The 16,744-nt window shown below is 34.6% G+C and overlaps 1 protein-coding gene and 1 long non-coding RNA gene across 2 annotated transcripts in view; one reads left to right on the top strand and one right to left on the bottom strand.

Moving 5' to 3' along the window:
* The window catches only part of LOC150094636 (oxysterol-binding protein-related protein 1-like), a 714,206-nt gene that overhangs the window by 426,210 nt on the left and 271,252 nt on the right, over nucleotides 1-16,744 (bottom strand). The window contains exon 10 of the mRNA XM_090411347.1: nucleotides 7,065-7,128. Coding sequence (XP_090267473.1) covers nucleotides 7,065-7,128 — 64 coding nt within the window. The remainder of the gene's footprint in view (nucleotides 1-7,064; nucleotides 7,129-16,744) is intronic.
* The window catches only part of LOC150094637 (uncharacterized), a 150,024-nt gene that overhangs the window by 129,376 nt on the left and 3,904 nt on the right, over nucleotides 1-16,744 (top strand). The window lies entirely within an intron of this gene.

Here is a 16,744-nt window from a genome sequence, read left to right as displayed (position 1 = left end):
TTAGCACAACATTCTCTGGTCCAGGACTTGCCTTCTACACCAATATCACTATAAATTCGAATGCCTATTCAAAGAAAAGAGAGTGCTGAGGCCTTACTTCAACACCCTAACTTGAATCGAAATGATTGCCTATCCATGTCAAAAATATGGGAAAGTTTAATCTGGATAACACACTAAGTTTTTTTTTTTCTTTTTTTTTTTTTTTTTTGCAATTGAGACCTTCTAGTTCTTACATTAATCTAATGTTATCTTTAATTGAATTTATAGATTAAGATTGTTGTATGAAATTGTGAATTGATACCTATAATTTATTCCTATAATTATAATTTCATCACTCTGATGAAATTTACTTCTCTTTAGTGCTTAGCAATGTAACATCATGCGGCTCGTTCTACTTTTGAATGATCAATTGTTTGTATTGCACCTTGTAAAAACTGTTCCTATCCAGCCACTGATGATAGTCTGTTAATTTTAGACTGAAATATTTGGCAAATATTAAAATATTCTTGTGCTAACGTGTTGATAATTCTTAATTTCTATGACTAATGCCTTAAACAATAATCTTCCTACCATTCAAGTGGTTAAATATAATTCAATTAATTCAAATATAATTAAATCTCTAATCTACACAAAACACAATGCTATCTTATTTCCTAGAAGAAAGTAATTGGCCCACTTCCCCTTGCTCTTAATAACATTCTATTCCCTAACCAAGATTAGTTTCTCTTTTTGGTTGACTATCAACATCAGGTGTATGCTAGCACCAACACAACACATTCAGCCCTCAAAAGCATGGTGTTCTATACTATTTCTCTTCTGCTCAAATTGCAAGACAATAAATCTTTAATTGACCTTTAATTGATCTAAGACTATTGTTCTCGTGTTTGGAGTAGTGAATCAAAAACCTTCCTCCTAATGATAGATCGTAAGGGGAGCTATTTACTTAATAGATAACCCGCCTCTCTCTCTCAATGATTTCCCATAGATGCTATGTTTCTACATCACTACTTGTAATTAAGTATTTCCAAGGATGCTGCTCCATAAAACTGGTCAGTACCATTCCTCTAATGATATGTGAACAGAAGCAGCTGCTAGCCAACATCCATGTGGTTCAGCTGTAAACTCACCAAAGTTCTCATCCTCTTCCTTCATTCCATATCCTTTCTTTTAGGCTTACACAGTGATCCAAATACATTTTGGAAAATTATCAAGACAACTACCGTGTTTAAGTAAAACTTTAGTTTAATATAAACCCAAATCCACATTCGACATTTCGACCTTTACATCAAGGTCATCTTCTGGAGGATATATACTATATACAGAGAAACATACACATACTATATACTGAGAAACAAGCTGCACTACAACCTACATGGTTTGTTAAAGTTATTGATCAACCGTTACAACAATTATTGGCCTGACCTCTGGTGAAAAAAAAAAAAAAACTTACTACATCAATGCTAGAATCCTATTATTAATATTATCTATTGGTTGTAAAATTACATTGGGAGCAACAACAAGTCCATATATATATGATTATACATATAAACCTTATACATATTATATATATTATACATATAAACATAAACCTATAAACAAATGATTATACATATAAACATATAAAAAGATTATACATATAAACACCATGATTATACATATACATTCCAACCAGTTGGTATGGGATGGTTTCCAATACTAGCTGAAAGTTGCCTAGAGTCATGAAGTATGATACTAAATATTAAGTAGGCTGAATCAGAATTTCGCAGGCTTCCTTAAATTTTCTTTCATACCAGGTTTTTGTATGGTGCAAAGAGCGGGTACTTTCCCAGTCAATTTGGTGTAAGGTGTTGAGAGCGTAATCTGAGAGGCTTGCTTCACCAAAATGGTTATATTTAATGCGTCTTATGTGTTCTTTCTTATAGAGTATAGGGATTGTATGTTCTGTTTCACCAATGTATGGTAAGTTACAGGTGCAGTGGATGCAATAAGCTCCAAGATGTGCCAGTGGGAGGAGAGGATCCTTAGAAGAGTTGAATATGTTTTTAAGTTTTGTAGGTGGTTTAAAGGTGGCATTGAGATTATACTGGTGTAGGATTCTATTGATTTTTTCTGATAACCCTTTAATGCATGGGATGGCTATGGTTTTACTGTAATCTAGATTCTTTTTTGATGATGTTTTATGAAGTACAGTGGTGCCTTGGTTAACAACGGCCTCAGATAACAACGTACTTGGTAAACGACGAGTTGCTGTAAGAAAAAAATCTCTTGGTTAACGACACAGGCTTTGGTTAACAACTCTCGATTATGCGAACCTCTATCCGATCTAAAAAACCGGAATTTTCCGATTGCACTCAGCCACGCGCAGGAAGACATTGTCAAATAAAGAACAGCCACGCTGCATAGCTGTGAAACTCAGATATGTTTGACCCATAATAGCCAGCTGTTTCCGTTTTCCGTTTATTGTTTCTTTTCTTTATTTTAAAATTTGTGGTTATAAATACGTTTTATGATGAAAATGAGTATTTAAGCATTTATTTTTTATGTGTTGGTTCATATAGACAATAAATTGGTGGGTGCATGTCACTGTTCATTCGCCATCAAAAGGCAAAATTAAATCTCATCTGTATAATAATCGTTGCATCTGTAAGCTGCTAATCAGTGTATGTTACGGTAAGTGTTGTATTTAATATCGTCATCTTACAAGCAAAATGCACTAAGTCCAAAATTGCAGTTTCAAATTTAACTGTTAACTTTTATTTCAAAAAGTTTTTTTTTTGAACTTTTACTTTTATTTTCTGGTGATGCTATGTTCTTTGTATCCCTTGTCTTAATGTTATACAATTTGTAATAATATCATATTTTGCGTATTTTTTTTTTATAGTGAATTTTTTTTACCGTGTGACAAAATGGGTTCCAGAAAGAAAGCTAATGAGGGAAAAAAAACAGAAAAATTTTCTGTATTGAACAGAAGAAAGAAATAATAGCAAAACATCATGAAGGTGTGAAAGTTATGCAGCTAGCTCGAATATATGAAACCAGTCATTCTACAATATCAACCATTTTGGCTAAGAAAGAAGAACTTATGGTAGCTAAGGTTGCTAAGGGAACTTCAAGGTTGAATGTCAGAGGGCTTCTTTTTGAGCAAATGGAAAATCTGTTACTAATTTGGATCAAAGAAAGAGAAATGGCAGGTGATACTACATCTCAAAATGCAATCTGTCAGAAAGCTAAACAGATTTATCAAGATTTGAAAAAGAAGACTTCAGGATCAAGTTCTGAGGTAGATGATGATGATTTCAAAGGTAGCAGAGGTTGGTTTGACAACTTTTATAAAAGAACAGGAATTCATAGTGTGGTCAGACACAGAGACAGCTAGTGCTGACAAAGCAGCAGCAGATAAATTTGTCAATAGCTTTACAATAATTATAGAAGGAGAATACCTACCTCAACAAGTCTTCAATTGTGATGAGACTGGGTTATTTTGGAAGAAAATGCCCAACAGGACATTTATCACAAAAGAAGAAAAAACACTTCCAGGGCATAAACCAATGAATGATAGGTTAACATTGCTTTTAGCAGCAAATATGAGTGGAGACTGCAAGGTATAACCAATGTTAATCTACCACTCAGAGAATCCCCGAGCATTCAAAAAGTTCAATGTCTCTAAATCCAATTTCGGTGTTTCGTGGAAGTCTAACAGCAAAGCCTGGGTCAAGAATCGAATTTAGAGACTGGATTCGCGAAGTGTTTGGACCAACTGTCAAAGCCTATCTTGAGCAAAACAATCTGCCTCTAAAAGCCATTTTAACCTTGGATAACACAGGTGATTTTTCTTCCAAACCAAGACTACATCTCTGATTCAACCTATGGATCAGCTGATAATTGTAAATTTTAAAAAACTTTACACAAGGGCACTTTTTATCAGGTGCTTTGAAATGTGTGAGGCCACCAACATAACCCTAAGAAAATTTTGGAAGGAAGAATTCAACATTTCATAGCAATTAGGCTAATTGTAAAGGCTTGGCAAGAAGTAACAATGAAATGTCTCAAAGCAGCATGGAGGAAACTGTGTCCTTCCTTTGGTAATGAAGAAACTTCAGATGAAGGACACAAATTGGTAAAGGATATTGTGGCAACTGATCATCATCTTAACTTAAGTAGAGGAAGAAGATGTTGAAGAATTATTGAAGATGCATGACCGAGAACTGACGAGCTAAAAGAACTTTTCTAGCAGCAATGTGAAGAAAAGGAAATGGAAATTTCATCTGAAGATGAGGATGGAGAGAAAGAAAAAATTACAACTGCTGAAATCAAAAATGTTTTGGCAAAGTGGGAGGAAGTTCAAAATGTTGCTATGAAATGGAATCCAAAAAAATCTGAAGTTATCAGAAATGCAGATCTATTTAATGAAAAGTCCATGCAATTTTTCAGAAACATTTTAAAAAAGAGGCAGAAGCAAACAACCCTAGACATGTTTTTTTACAGGTCCATTTCTCAAAAAATTCCAAAGTGAGTCCAATTGTCCTTCTGGTGAAGATTGATAATTAAAAACTGTTTTCACGAACAATTCATTTTATTAATGTTAATTTTTTTGTAGCAAATACATATACTGTATAATAAATAAATGATATTTACCATATTTTTATGACATTTTAAATGCGTTTTATCTGCATTTTTAATATGTACTATGGTTATGGGGAGGAGTCGGAACAAATTAAATCTTATGGGGAATATAATCTTATGGGTAATTGCTCCTTGGATAACGACAGTTTTGGTTAACGACGATAATCCTGGAACGGATTAACGTCATTAACCAAGGCACCACTGTATTTTATTAATAGTATTTTTGTTATAGCCATTATTTATAAATGTGTTGCTGATTATTTTTAGTTCCTGTTTCAGAGTTTGCTTGTTATAGCTCTGTTTTTAAGGGTGTTAATGACTCTATATTTTTGTGATGGGTGGTGGTATGAATTAGCATGTATATACTGGTAAGTGTGTGTTGGTTTGCGGTAGATCATGAAGGATAGACTTCCTGAAGGAAGACATGTGACCAGTGTGTCCAGGAACGGGAGCAAGTTCTGATTTTCAATTTCAATCGTAAATTTATCCGTTCGTGTTGTTTGTTCAGGTGGCTGAGGAATGTGTTTAGTGTTTGTTGCCCGTGTGGCCAGAAAACAAACACATCTTCAACGTATCAAAGCCATACTGTAGGTTTTAGAGTGGAGGAATCAAGAGCACTTTGCTTAAAAGTTTCCATATAGAAGTTAGTGATTGGGGGGGGGGGGGGATAGTGGCAAGCCCATGGCCGTGCCTTCTTTTTGTAGGTAAAATTTATTTTGCCACATGAAGTAACCGGAGCACAGTATGTGGACAAAGAGGGCCGTAATGACCTTGATATAAAGGTCGAAACATCGAGTGTAGATTTTGGTTTATATTAAACTAAAGTTTTACTCAAACATGGTAGTTGTCTCCATAATTTTCGAAAATGTATTAATTCCATATATTCATCCTTTGGAACAGTCTCCATACCATTTCCACTAACTGAATATAACCCCTTATTCCACAAACCAAATGCCTCCTCTGATCTTTCATGAGAAGGACATATTAACACTTATCCTATATTGGTTTTAAAAGTAATCATACTCATCTGCATGTATCCAGCCTGTTCCTAAAATGGGATAAAAGTCAGATGCTAAACTGCAAGGATCATTTTGTTTCTTATTGCAAATTCATTAACAGAGGCTTTCATACTGAATGATGATGTTTGGTGTTGAGTTAACCCTGCGGTATCTTCAAAACTTAAGCTACTGATAAGATTCCAGTAAGAATTGAAACATCTAGGCAACAATTCTTTTCAGTATACTATAATGGGAAGCATATATTTGCCACTGAATAGGGAGAATGTTCATGCAGTCTTAACCTGGGAGGTTGCTAAATATACAGAATTACAGAACCAATGATTTGCACTTCTATCTGTCTATCCTTCTCATCCGTCCCTTAGGACGGGTTGAGTCCCCCTAATGAGGGACCTACGATGAATTAATGCAGCCAGTTTGTCACTCCTCTGCTGCATCCCCTAAGGCCGATATTTATGACTGTAATCAGTGTGTGTTCACAGGGCTTGTTTGCCTGCTCTGGGGGACAAATAACCCGAGTTTCTGACCCCCCCCCCAAAAAAAAAACCTCCTACCTCCGTATGAGACTGACTAACTCACCTTTCATCAAAAGAGACCAGATTAAGGTTCCCCACGTCACTGATAGGAATCGAACCCAGATCTTTCCAACCAAAGTTCGACTGAACTATGGAGGCTCATGATTTGCACTTACTAAATAGAATAGAGTGATGCTATGGCATAAGAATTGTAGAGAAGTATAAAGAAATCAGCAGGTTCTTCAGCAGTACTAAGCTGAGGCAAGAAGTGTGTTCAGCATAGTAAAGTGTGGAAAAATCAGATTATTATGAGAAGAAATTGGCTGAGCAGGTTGGAAATCTTATGAATTTCTGCTGCTAGCTGATGCAAGGAAGAATGATTATGGAAGACTCTAGGGGTGAAAACGAGATGGTAACAGGTTTGTGGAATACTTCTCATAAGAATGGACTGAAGGTTACAAAATTTGACTGATCGAACTGATAGGTAGAAAAGAGTGGATGCGATAGAAACATATGATATTAAATGGATTTTATAAGATTGATACAGAAGAAATTTCTCAATACATGATGGAAGAAAGGATCAAGGGATCACTTCTGGAAATTACTGTTAACAAGTGCATGAGATTAGATTTTTGCTTGAAGAGAAGTGAATAAGTCAGAAAGATTGCCTGAGGTGGGAAGGGATCAGGAGTGCTGCACATAAACAATTGAGGATGTGTTTTCTAATTGTATTAAATACTTGCAGTAACTCCAAGCTCACTACAACTTTAAAAATGCCCTGACATGAATATAATATGAATTAAAAGAAGCATAAAATTTCTTGTAAAGACTAATTAAAATGCATTAAATTTTCACTTATTATACCTACATAAATAAAGAAACAAAGCTATTTTAATATCTATCAACTTACTACTACTTTTCCTCCATCCAAGTATTTATAACCTTTTCGCTTTGTTCCTGTTGTTGAATCTGCCCTAGGAAGCAAAACATAACAAGCCATAAAATAATTAAAACTTTTAAATTAACTTACATACTGCACAGAATGTAAAATTTCTTGGGCTTCTGAACAGTTACAAAAATATAAATAACTTGTTTAAGTTAAGGGATATATATCCCATATCGTTTCTTAGCCGAATAAGAAACTCAAAGAGTTTCATGTCGAATATAGTAGAAACTATATAAAGTTTGGCGATTCCAAGCGTAAGCAAATACCTGGATACTGCAGCAACTGACCCATAAGGTAGTGCAAGCTGAGGCAACTCATGTCTAAGGTGGAGCAAGCTCCGATCACTATTCTTCATATTTACCCATAATGTGAACTTAGCTCCTAGGAGCTGTATTACTGTTCAACATTATGAGAGAAGGTCACTACCCAGACCGGTTTCAACCTTTATTAAGGTCTCATCAGTGAGTAGGTAGACCTAGTTAATATCAAGTTTGTAGCGAACAGAACTTATCACCCTTCTATGGTTTCTACTATATTCGACATGAAACTCTTTGAGTTTCTTATTCGGCTAAGAAACGATATGGGATATATATCCCTTAACTTAAACAAGTTATACATGTTGCTGAATTGAAGCCTTTGGCTCTTCATATGCCTAATAATTTATTAGGACACCTCTCGGCAATACTCATAGAAGGGTGATAAGTTCTGCTCGCTACAAACTTGATATTAACTAGGTCTACCTACTCACTGATGAGACCTCAATAAAGGTTGAAACCGGTCTGGGTAGTGACCTTCTCTCATAATGTTGAACAGTAATACAGCTCCTAGGAGCTAAGTTCACATTATGAGTAAATATCAAGAATAGTGATCGGAGCTTGCTCCACCTTAGACATGAGTTGCCTCAGCTTGCACTACCTTAAGGGTCAGTTGCTGCAGTATCCAGGTATTTGCTTACGCTTGGAATCACCGAACTTTATATAATTTCTACTATATTCGACATGAAACTCTTTGAGTTTCTTATTTGGCTAAGAAACGATATGGGATATATATCCCTTAACTTAAACAAGTTATATATGTCGCCGAATTGAAGCCTTTGGCTCTTCATATGTCTAATATAAATAACTGATGATAATAACAGCAGATAAGTAAAACAATGGATTTGATAATTGCATTCTGGTTATTCATTTCATAGGTTAAAGAGATTTCAAAATTTCTGAAGTGAAGGCATACTTAATATCTTTATATAGTTTTTGATATTTGTACACATCACTTGAAATTGTCTGAATGACAGGCAATTTCAAGTGATGTGTACAAATATCAAAAAGAGAATTGAACATGACTTATTTGGTCTATGATTCTGCAAAAGATTCTACTAAGAATGACATGGAGGAATTCTTTGGGTCAATAAAGAAGGCAGATGACAATGAAAAAGTTGGTACTTGTTAGAGATCTAAACACCAGAATAGGAAATGAATATGAAAGGCATAGAAATGGTTTTGGAAAATTTGGAGTAAAGAGAGAACTAATAATAATGGATTTTACATATAATGTGGATTTTAAATATGTGCTGGATTTCTGTTCAGGAAAGGATCAGTTATTAGAGTACCATGTTTCAACATAAAGATGTTCACAAATTCTCATGGAGGGAAGACAGGAGAAATGAGAAAATGTCTCGTGTCACTACTGGTGGTTTTATCTTCACACTGATTCAAGATATGAGTATACAGGGGTTTCAAAATAGGAAGTGACCACTATTCAGTTTTGAGCAGAATGAAATTAAATGATACTGAAATGTTTATAATAACTATAGACTTGATGAACTATATACAGAATTAAAATAGTTAAATTCGTAGACCCACCTATTATACTAAATATTACTTCCACATTTTTTACTGTCATCCTTTGGTTGATAGCATCTTCAAGAAAGTTTACAAGGAACATACAAAAAGATTTAAATGCTTCAAATAGCTTCCCCCCCCACACACACACAAACTGAAAAACATTGAACAGTCGGTTACATGTATCATAAGATACATTATGCACAGTCTGTTATTGTTGAATAAAAGTGTACACAACTGCTTCTGAGGTAATTGTGAGCAAATCACCTCAGAAGACAACATTCTGGCAAAAGTTTTTTTTTCCCTCTAAGTAAGACATGGAGGATGATGGTCTGTCTAGAGGGTGATGTTCTGCAAGAATGCAATGAGACCACTTTCTTCTTCTCTCTCTCATGTTTAATATTGACTGTATGCTGTTTTTGTGGATTTCAAAATGTTTCCCAGTTTGACCTACATAGACCTTTCCACAGGAGCATGGGATCTTATATACCCCACTATGTATATATGTCTTTAGGAGAACATAGGAAACTTTGAAGGATGTTCTGTCATTGTTTTTTAACAATTCTGTCTGTCTTGATGTGTTACCAACATGGGGTATTGAGATGATGCCTTTGTAATTGAATTGAACTGGATCTGCATGTTACAGAAAATAATAATTTTTAAATTAGTTCATTGAGTGGCCATTTTGAAAATTGGTGAAATAGGATTTTAAGTTATTTTCTTTTTATTTCATCATCCTTAATTATATTTAAGGCCTGGTTTTTAAAATTGTAATGATACCTGATTTTTGTTGAGGATGGTAAAATTAGCTTGCATGCAAGAACCTACCTGTATGGATTTGTTTTCTGTAGACTTTTAACATAAAAAAAAATTGAGTTTAATCCATTTTAGTTGTTTATATTATTATTATTATCTGAAACCTCCATGAAGTCAAGGACTCATTGAGGGAGGCTATAAATCACCCAAACCAGCTGTCATACCTTCTCTTAAATTCGTTCACACTAGATGCTCACTACTGCTAAAGGCAAACTATTTCACTCACTCACTGGTCTGTGAATGAAAAACCTAGCTCTCATCCCCTTCTTGACTGTGAACATAACTTCCATGGAAAAATATAAATAAATGACATTGAAAAGAAAATAGAGATCGCAGAGTTGAAAGAAAATAATGACTGATGCAGGGTGATATATAAAGCAGTTTGTAACATAGAAAAAAAAAAAACCAATCCAATCTTCATATGGTGGATTTGATTTTTGTAAATTAATCCACCTACCTGTGGTAGGTGGATTACTTTACAAGTAATTAAAGAGATAGTTCTGGCAAAGAAGAAATTATACTGCAAGTATCCAATAAGTGAGTCAATACATGATCTGAGAGAATGCAGAATAAAAATATAAGAAGGCTAAGCAATGTGTAAAAGAAAAACTCAAAGTCATTCTTACCAAAGTCAAAACTCTGGCAAGAATATAGAAAAGAAAGCCTAGAAATGGAAGAAAGAGCACTGTAAAAAGAATTACAAATGAAAAATATCACATAAAATCTGAGGACAAAGATATTCCAGATGTTTGGAGTAATTTTTTTTACATACTGATACCATACACAAGAGGTATAAAATATAGCATATCAGTGTGGGATACAAGTGAGAGATGGGAAACAAGAAATCAACTGACATTTTGCTTGAAGAGTTGGAAGTTGTAGCTGATGGGGAACACTTAATATATGATATATCCTTTACAAGCAAGTTAAAGAGCAGGAACACAAGAATAGAACACTGAGGCATGCCACTGGTTACCCTCTTTTTTTTTTAGAGACAGTGCTCCATCATACACAACCTGCTGGTATCGTTCAGAAAGCCAATCTCCAATCCATCTAATCAATATATTATATATTCCCATCCTCTGAAGCTTGTAAGTATAAAGTATTACCAACTTATGTGGTAATCTATCAAATGCTTGTGCAAAGTCCAAAAATATCACTGTATATGTTTCTCCCTTATCTAACACACCCATTACCCTATCATAAAATGCAAGTAAATTGCTAAAACAGGACCTACCCTTTACACATCCATGCTGACCATCATAAAGAATGCTATAATCCATCAACCCAATCCTGTATTCTATTTCTAACCAATCTCCCCAATATCTTGAGCACAACTGCAGTTATACAGACTGGTCAATAATTGAAAACTTCTGTCCTAGAACCATGCTTATGGAGTACTAATATTTTGCCTTCTTTCCACTCCTTAGGAACCCTACCCAATGCAAGACTCATTAAATAACCTAGTCAAGGACATAGCCAACTGTGTCGCACATTCCTTAAGGATATCTTAAGGAATTTTTCACTTCTTCACTTAGAAACCTTAGTAATGACTAAGGTTTCTAAGTTAGTAGGAAGTTAGTAAGTTAGTAGGAAGTTAGTAATAATATAAACAATATGTAATACAATCATAGTATCCTCTGCAGCTCTTGAGTTACACACAAATCAGATAACAATGTTGAAGATATCCCATGTACACCATCTAATTGTAGGTTGTGAACAGCATACCTCTCAGCACCTATCAACATGTTTTAGGGGGAAATAAATTTCATTGTCAGTATGAGACCACCACTCTGTATACTGGAAATTTTTATTTTCATAATTTGCACTGAAAACAGTGCTACATATTATGGTCCCATATATAGGACCAGAAGATCTGACTCCAGGCTTGAGGATTTAAGAGGTCATTATCTGGTAAGACCTCCATGCTGTCAGGTGTCCTGCAAGACATGCAAACAGAGAATCTTGAAATCAGCCCAAGACAGTCTGAAGCTTAGTAAGTCCATATAACTTTGCTGATAGCATATGCCTTTAAAGGATACAGTTACAGAAGTAAATTTTGGTATGATGTGGTGTTCTTCCTGAAGTGGTCACACTGAGTCTTGGTTTTCAAGCATAGTAGACAGCTTTCTCATGATAGACGATAGTGAGTGGTCACCCAGCACCCACAACTTGTGCATCAATAATTACTAGCTCATCTCCTCTTTACTACAAGGTCAGGCTTCCTCAATCCAATGTTAGTCCTATAGGGTTCTACTGTTGTTATTCAACCTTTGTTCTCCAACCTATTCTCTATAACTCTCACTACTGCATTATATCTTCTGACATGTATTTCATGTGTATGTGAAAACAACACTGAGCAACATGAGCCAAAGTTTCTGCACTCTGACAGCTTGTTCCACAGTTCTGAAGTGGTTTGAAACACTTCCATGTTTGGTCTGCTGAGCAGGATTTCCAAATTTTGTAAAAAGGAAAATAAAAATGAATCAGTTTATTTATTTTTCTTTTATGATGCTGTTCATCCATCTAACTCCAACATGATTTATCTTCAACCTAATACATGGTCCGATACTGTCTTTTTCTTGACCACTCATACACTGTTAACATCTTTTCCTTGCAGATTTTCTCTTGCCATGGCACTTTCTTAAGAATGCGCAAGGCTCAAGCTACCTCCTCAGTTGGTCATAATGGCCTTCTCTGTTCTTCTTCCTTAGCTTGTTGAAACTCCTAAGGTTCTTTGCTGCTAAGACCAACTTTTTTTATTTCATTTTTTTTCTATCTTGAGCTCTTTCAGTCCAGTCCAAGATTCTCTTCTCAGCTAAGTCTATTTGAATGTTATCCTCGCAGTGCTGATGCAGTCTTCCCCTAGGTCGCTTTCCATCAGGTTTCATCTTAAAAGCTTGTTTAGCCATTTGTTCTTTACCCATTCTTTCCATGTGCCCAAGCCATTTCAACCTGCAAGCTCTGATTTCATCAGATAAAGTGGAGATTTATAGAGTTCATATAGTTCTTGATTTATATCTTCTTTTCCATCTGTTGTGTTATCTCTTACAGATCCAAAGATATTTGTGAGGATTTTATTTTCAAAGATCTGCAATGCTTTTTCGTCTTAGTCTGTTATGCTACAGGTTTCTGTTCTATATCAAAATCAGTCTAACGATTGTTTTGTATATTTCTATTTTAACTCTGCTTGACAGAATTTAAGAAGATAGCTTTGAAGATAACTTACAGAAAGCTATTTTAAATCTAAACGAGAGTTTAAAAAAACAAGAGTCAAGGTCGGTTCTATGAAGTGTGGACATACTATATTTCTTCAGAATCTTGCTTGATATTCATCTATATTTTAATATTAAATAAAATTCCACATCTGACAACCTCCCAGGTCAAGATCACATGATCGATCTTGCCAAAAGGAGGCAAGGACAACCATGATTATTTATAAATCCTGTGGTCACAATCCGATCACAACATCAAGCACTTTCAAAAATTTTGAGTTCCCCCTAAAACATGATGTCTCAGGTAATTATCTCTTAGTAGCTATATAAATTCCAGTTCCTTCTCTTTATGTTACCTTTTCTCCTTCTAAACTATGTCCCCAGCAAAATCTCCAATAATAATTACTTGTCCTGCCCTCTGTGCTAATTTAGCAATACATGCCTTTGCCCTTCACATCTTTCTTTATAGCCCTGGCTTAGCAACAGGCTAAACATTTTGTCCTGCTGACCTCTATTTCACACCTGGTAATCTAATAATCTAATGCACTGCTCTTTGCATCTCTATCCTCTTGAGAAAACTCCTATTTATTTTGCCTTCAGCTGTTTAGCTATCATTAGCAAAGTACTTCTTCCATCCTTCCTAAAAACGATACACATTACATTCCATCCCTATATCATCCTCATCTAATTAATGCCTATAGCTTTTGCTCAAAATGAACTAACCAATGCCATAGACTCCTCACTTATAATTCTGAATGAAACTGCAGTCCTTGGGTCCACAACCATCCTTGTAGACTATCTCTCTCAATTTCTGGACTTAAGAAGCTACATTCAGCATTTTTTTTCCCATTCTCACACTCACTGCTACAGAGGCTGCTATGAGATAATGGTCAAAGACTTTGAGACAAATATGAGGTTTCGAAAGAACACATTATTGAAAGATTCTATGAATTTAAGGTGCAAAAAGTAACAAATGAAGAACTGTATAGTAGCAAAGTATAAACTACAAAGAGAATCTAATGCAGAAAAATAATTCAAAGGAAATTAAAGCTTTTTGAAGAATGAACAACAGAAAGATCAAACCTTGATGCTGGTGCAATGAATGGTATAAAAAGGACAGCCAAAGCGAGAGTGGGTAGATGTGAAGGAGTTGGTGCAGAAAGAGTTTGCAGGATTTGAGTCACCTGGCAATGGACAGACAGAAATGGTAAAGAATGGTAAAACATCAAACACTAATGGACAACGGAATCATAGGCACTGATGATGATGTGCTTACATATAGAGCACTCTTGAGTTATAGATTTTGCTACTCTTTGTGCGTGTGAGATTAATTAAAGAAACACTACTCCAGACATCTAGAATATCCTTCTTTTTCAGATTGTTGTGTCATTTTTATCATCTGATTCCTATTTACAGTAAGCTTTCATTCATTTCTTCGATAGCCTCCAGAACATTTTAACTCTTCACAATATTATCTTCTATATTCTTCCTATGATTTTTGTTAAGCCTTATTATTATTTATTTATTTATTATTTTTACATATAACAACTTTCTTAAATTCCTTTTCTCTTTATATACTCTCTAAGAAGAACACCTGTTTACTTACTTGATAGCAGCTCTTGATAGGATGTCTTCTTTTCTAGTACCACCTGTAATTTTTTTTTTTATATCTACTAGGCAGGCAGCTCTGAATTTTCTATCATTGCAAACAACTTCACAAAACATGACCCAAGTGAAACAATCAATTAATTCATAGATTTTGTCAATGCGCTCCTGCTGGTTTGGTTTTTGTTTTCAACTTTATATATATATATTTTTTTTTTTTTTTTTTCTCAATAATATTTATGTATTTGAGTTTAATTCTAAAAACTTCTTAGCTTTGACTTTTTTTTTTTAAATGCATGATTCTTTTTAAAAACTCTTTTTAAAACTGAAGTTTTATCTAAAACTTCAGACTAGTTCACAATACTGCTAAATTGCAAACTGTCCTGAAGATATCAAAATCAAAAATAACAGTCAATAAGTTTTTTCCTATTTCTTCTGTGTTCTCTCTCCCTCCAGGTGAATTTATGCAGATCTATGTTGGAACATAGTGTTAGTAATGACTAGTTCACATCCTGAACAGAAATCCTGCAGATAATTATCTTTTCTCTTTTCTCCAGTGCTGCAAAACCTCCTAAACTGAATATTCTACAGTCAGAAATTAAAGCCTTGCAGTCTGTAAAGAAATGATAAAAGATGACAAAGGCAACCACACTGTTGTTTTGGACTCTGAAGCTTATAACCAGATAATGAATTTGCTTCTCTGAGATTGAAACATATATTTTCTGTGAATAGGGAGCCTGCCAGAAGTCAGCTTAATAAACAAAACAAATTATTAAGTATGATATGCTGTTGTTCAATGCAACTCAAAACATAACATGAGAGACTTCTAGAGTCTATGGCCCAGAACTACATTTAAAAAAAAAAAAAAAAAAAAAAAAGGATGTCCTCTTCAACCGAATATTGATTTCATAAGCAGTTCTACCTACAAAGTTTTTCTAAATTTTTGTGTAATCTACACCACACTCTAATTTGTTAGTCTGTTTCTTCAATAAAAAATTCCACTGAATTTATAAAACTCAAATCTTTGATCTTCAAATTATCTGGTCAGGTTTAACACTGTATCTCTTTTCATAAATATTCCTCATACTGAGAAATAAGAATTTTTATTCCAAAAATTTCCATGTGACATTACAAACTTATTTAAATTTATAATACTGATTTTTCTAATTTTATTGATGATGCTGACAAAAAACTGGGATTTAGCCTTAAGATGAATCAACTGAATATCGAGGGAATTAACGGAGCAAAATGTGACTATCTTTGCAAACTACTACAAGAAAATAACATTGACGTTGTGCTTCTTCAAGAAACATGCTGACAATGAAGACGACCTTAATAGAAGAGGAAAAATAACTGGTTACACTCTGATTGGTGCTACATACCACCGGAATTATGGCATTGCAACATATATCAAGGATGATATAGAATATGCTTCTGTCCTGACAGAAGCATTTTCTATGAGATGTGATAATGATACCCGTCTTGTGAGTGTGAAAATTCACAACATAACAATAGTCAATGTCTATAAACATCCTTTAACATCATGGTCTATAGATGTGATACCTACTTATCAACATCCAACAGTATGGATTGGTGATTTTAATAGCCATCATGAAGAGCGGATGTACCACGATAACAACGACTGAGGTACAATCCTCGTTCAATGGGCAGAAATAAATAATATACACCTTGTATTTGATACCAAGGATAGAAACACCTTTAGATCATCAGCATGGCAAACAGAGTCTAATCCAGACTTATGTTTTGTTTCAATAAACACAGAAGGGCAACCATTACCAGCAAGACGATATGTACTTTCTAACTTCCCACACAGTAAACATCGAATGGTGTTACTGGAAATCGGTATGACACTACCAATAGCAAGTTGCTTTCCACGACCACGTTGGAATTTTAAAAAGGCAAATTGGAGAAATTTTGCAAATGAATTGGATAAATGTGTTTGTTGGATACCTGCTAGATTTGCAGAGTACAAGATTTGTAGGAGCAATCATATCAACTGCAAAAAAATATATCCCTAGAAATTACAGAAAGGATTATGTCCCTGGATGGAATGAAGAGAGTGAACATCTCTATAGAGCGTTCCTGAAAAGTGAAGATCCTGAAATAGCAGATGAATTACTACATAGCCTGAACTCATCTCGAAAAACAA

The sequence above is a fragment of the Typopeltis vanoorti genome, chromosome 21, assembly GCF_054136105.1.
Source record: "Typopeltis vanoorti isolate ZY-2024b chromosome 21, IOZ_Tvanoo_1.0, whole genome shotgun sequence".
In the NCBI taxonomy this organism is placed as follows: Eukaryota; Metazoa; Arthropoda; class Arachnida; order Uropygi; family Thelyphonidae; genus Typopeltis; species Typopeltis vanoorti.
This window is presented reverse-complemented; position numbering and strand designations above follow the sequence as displayed.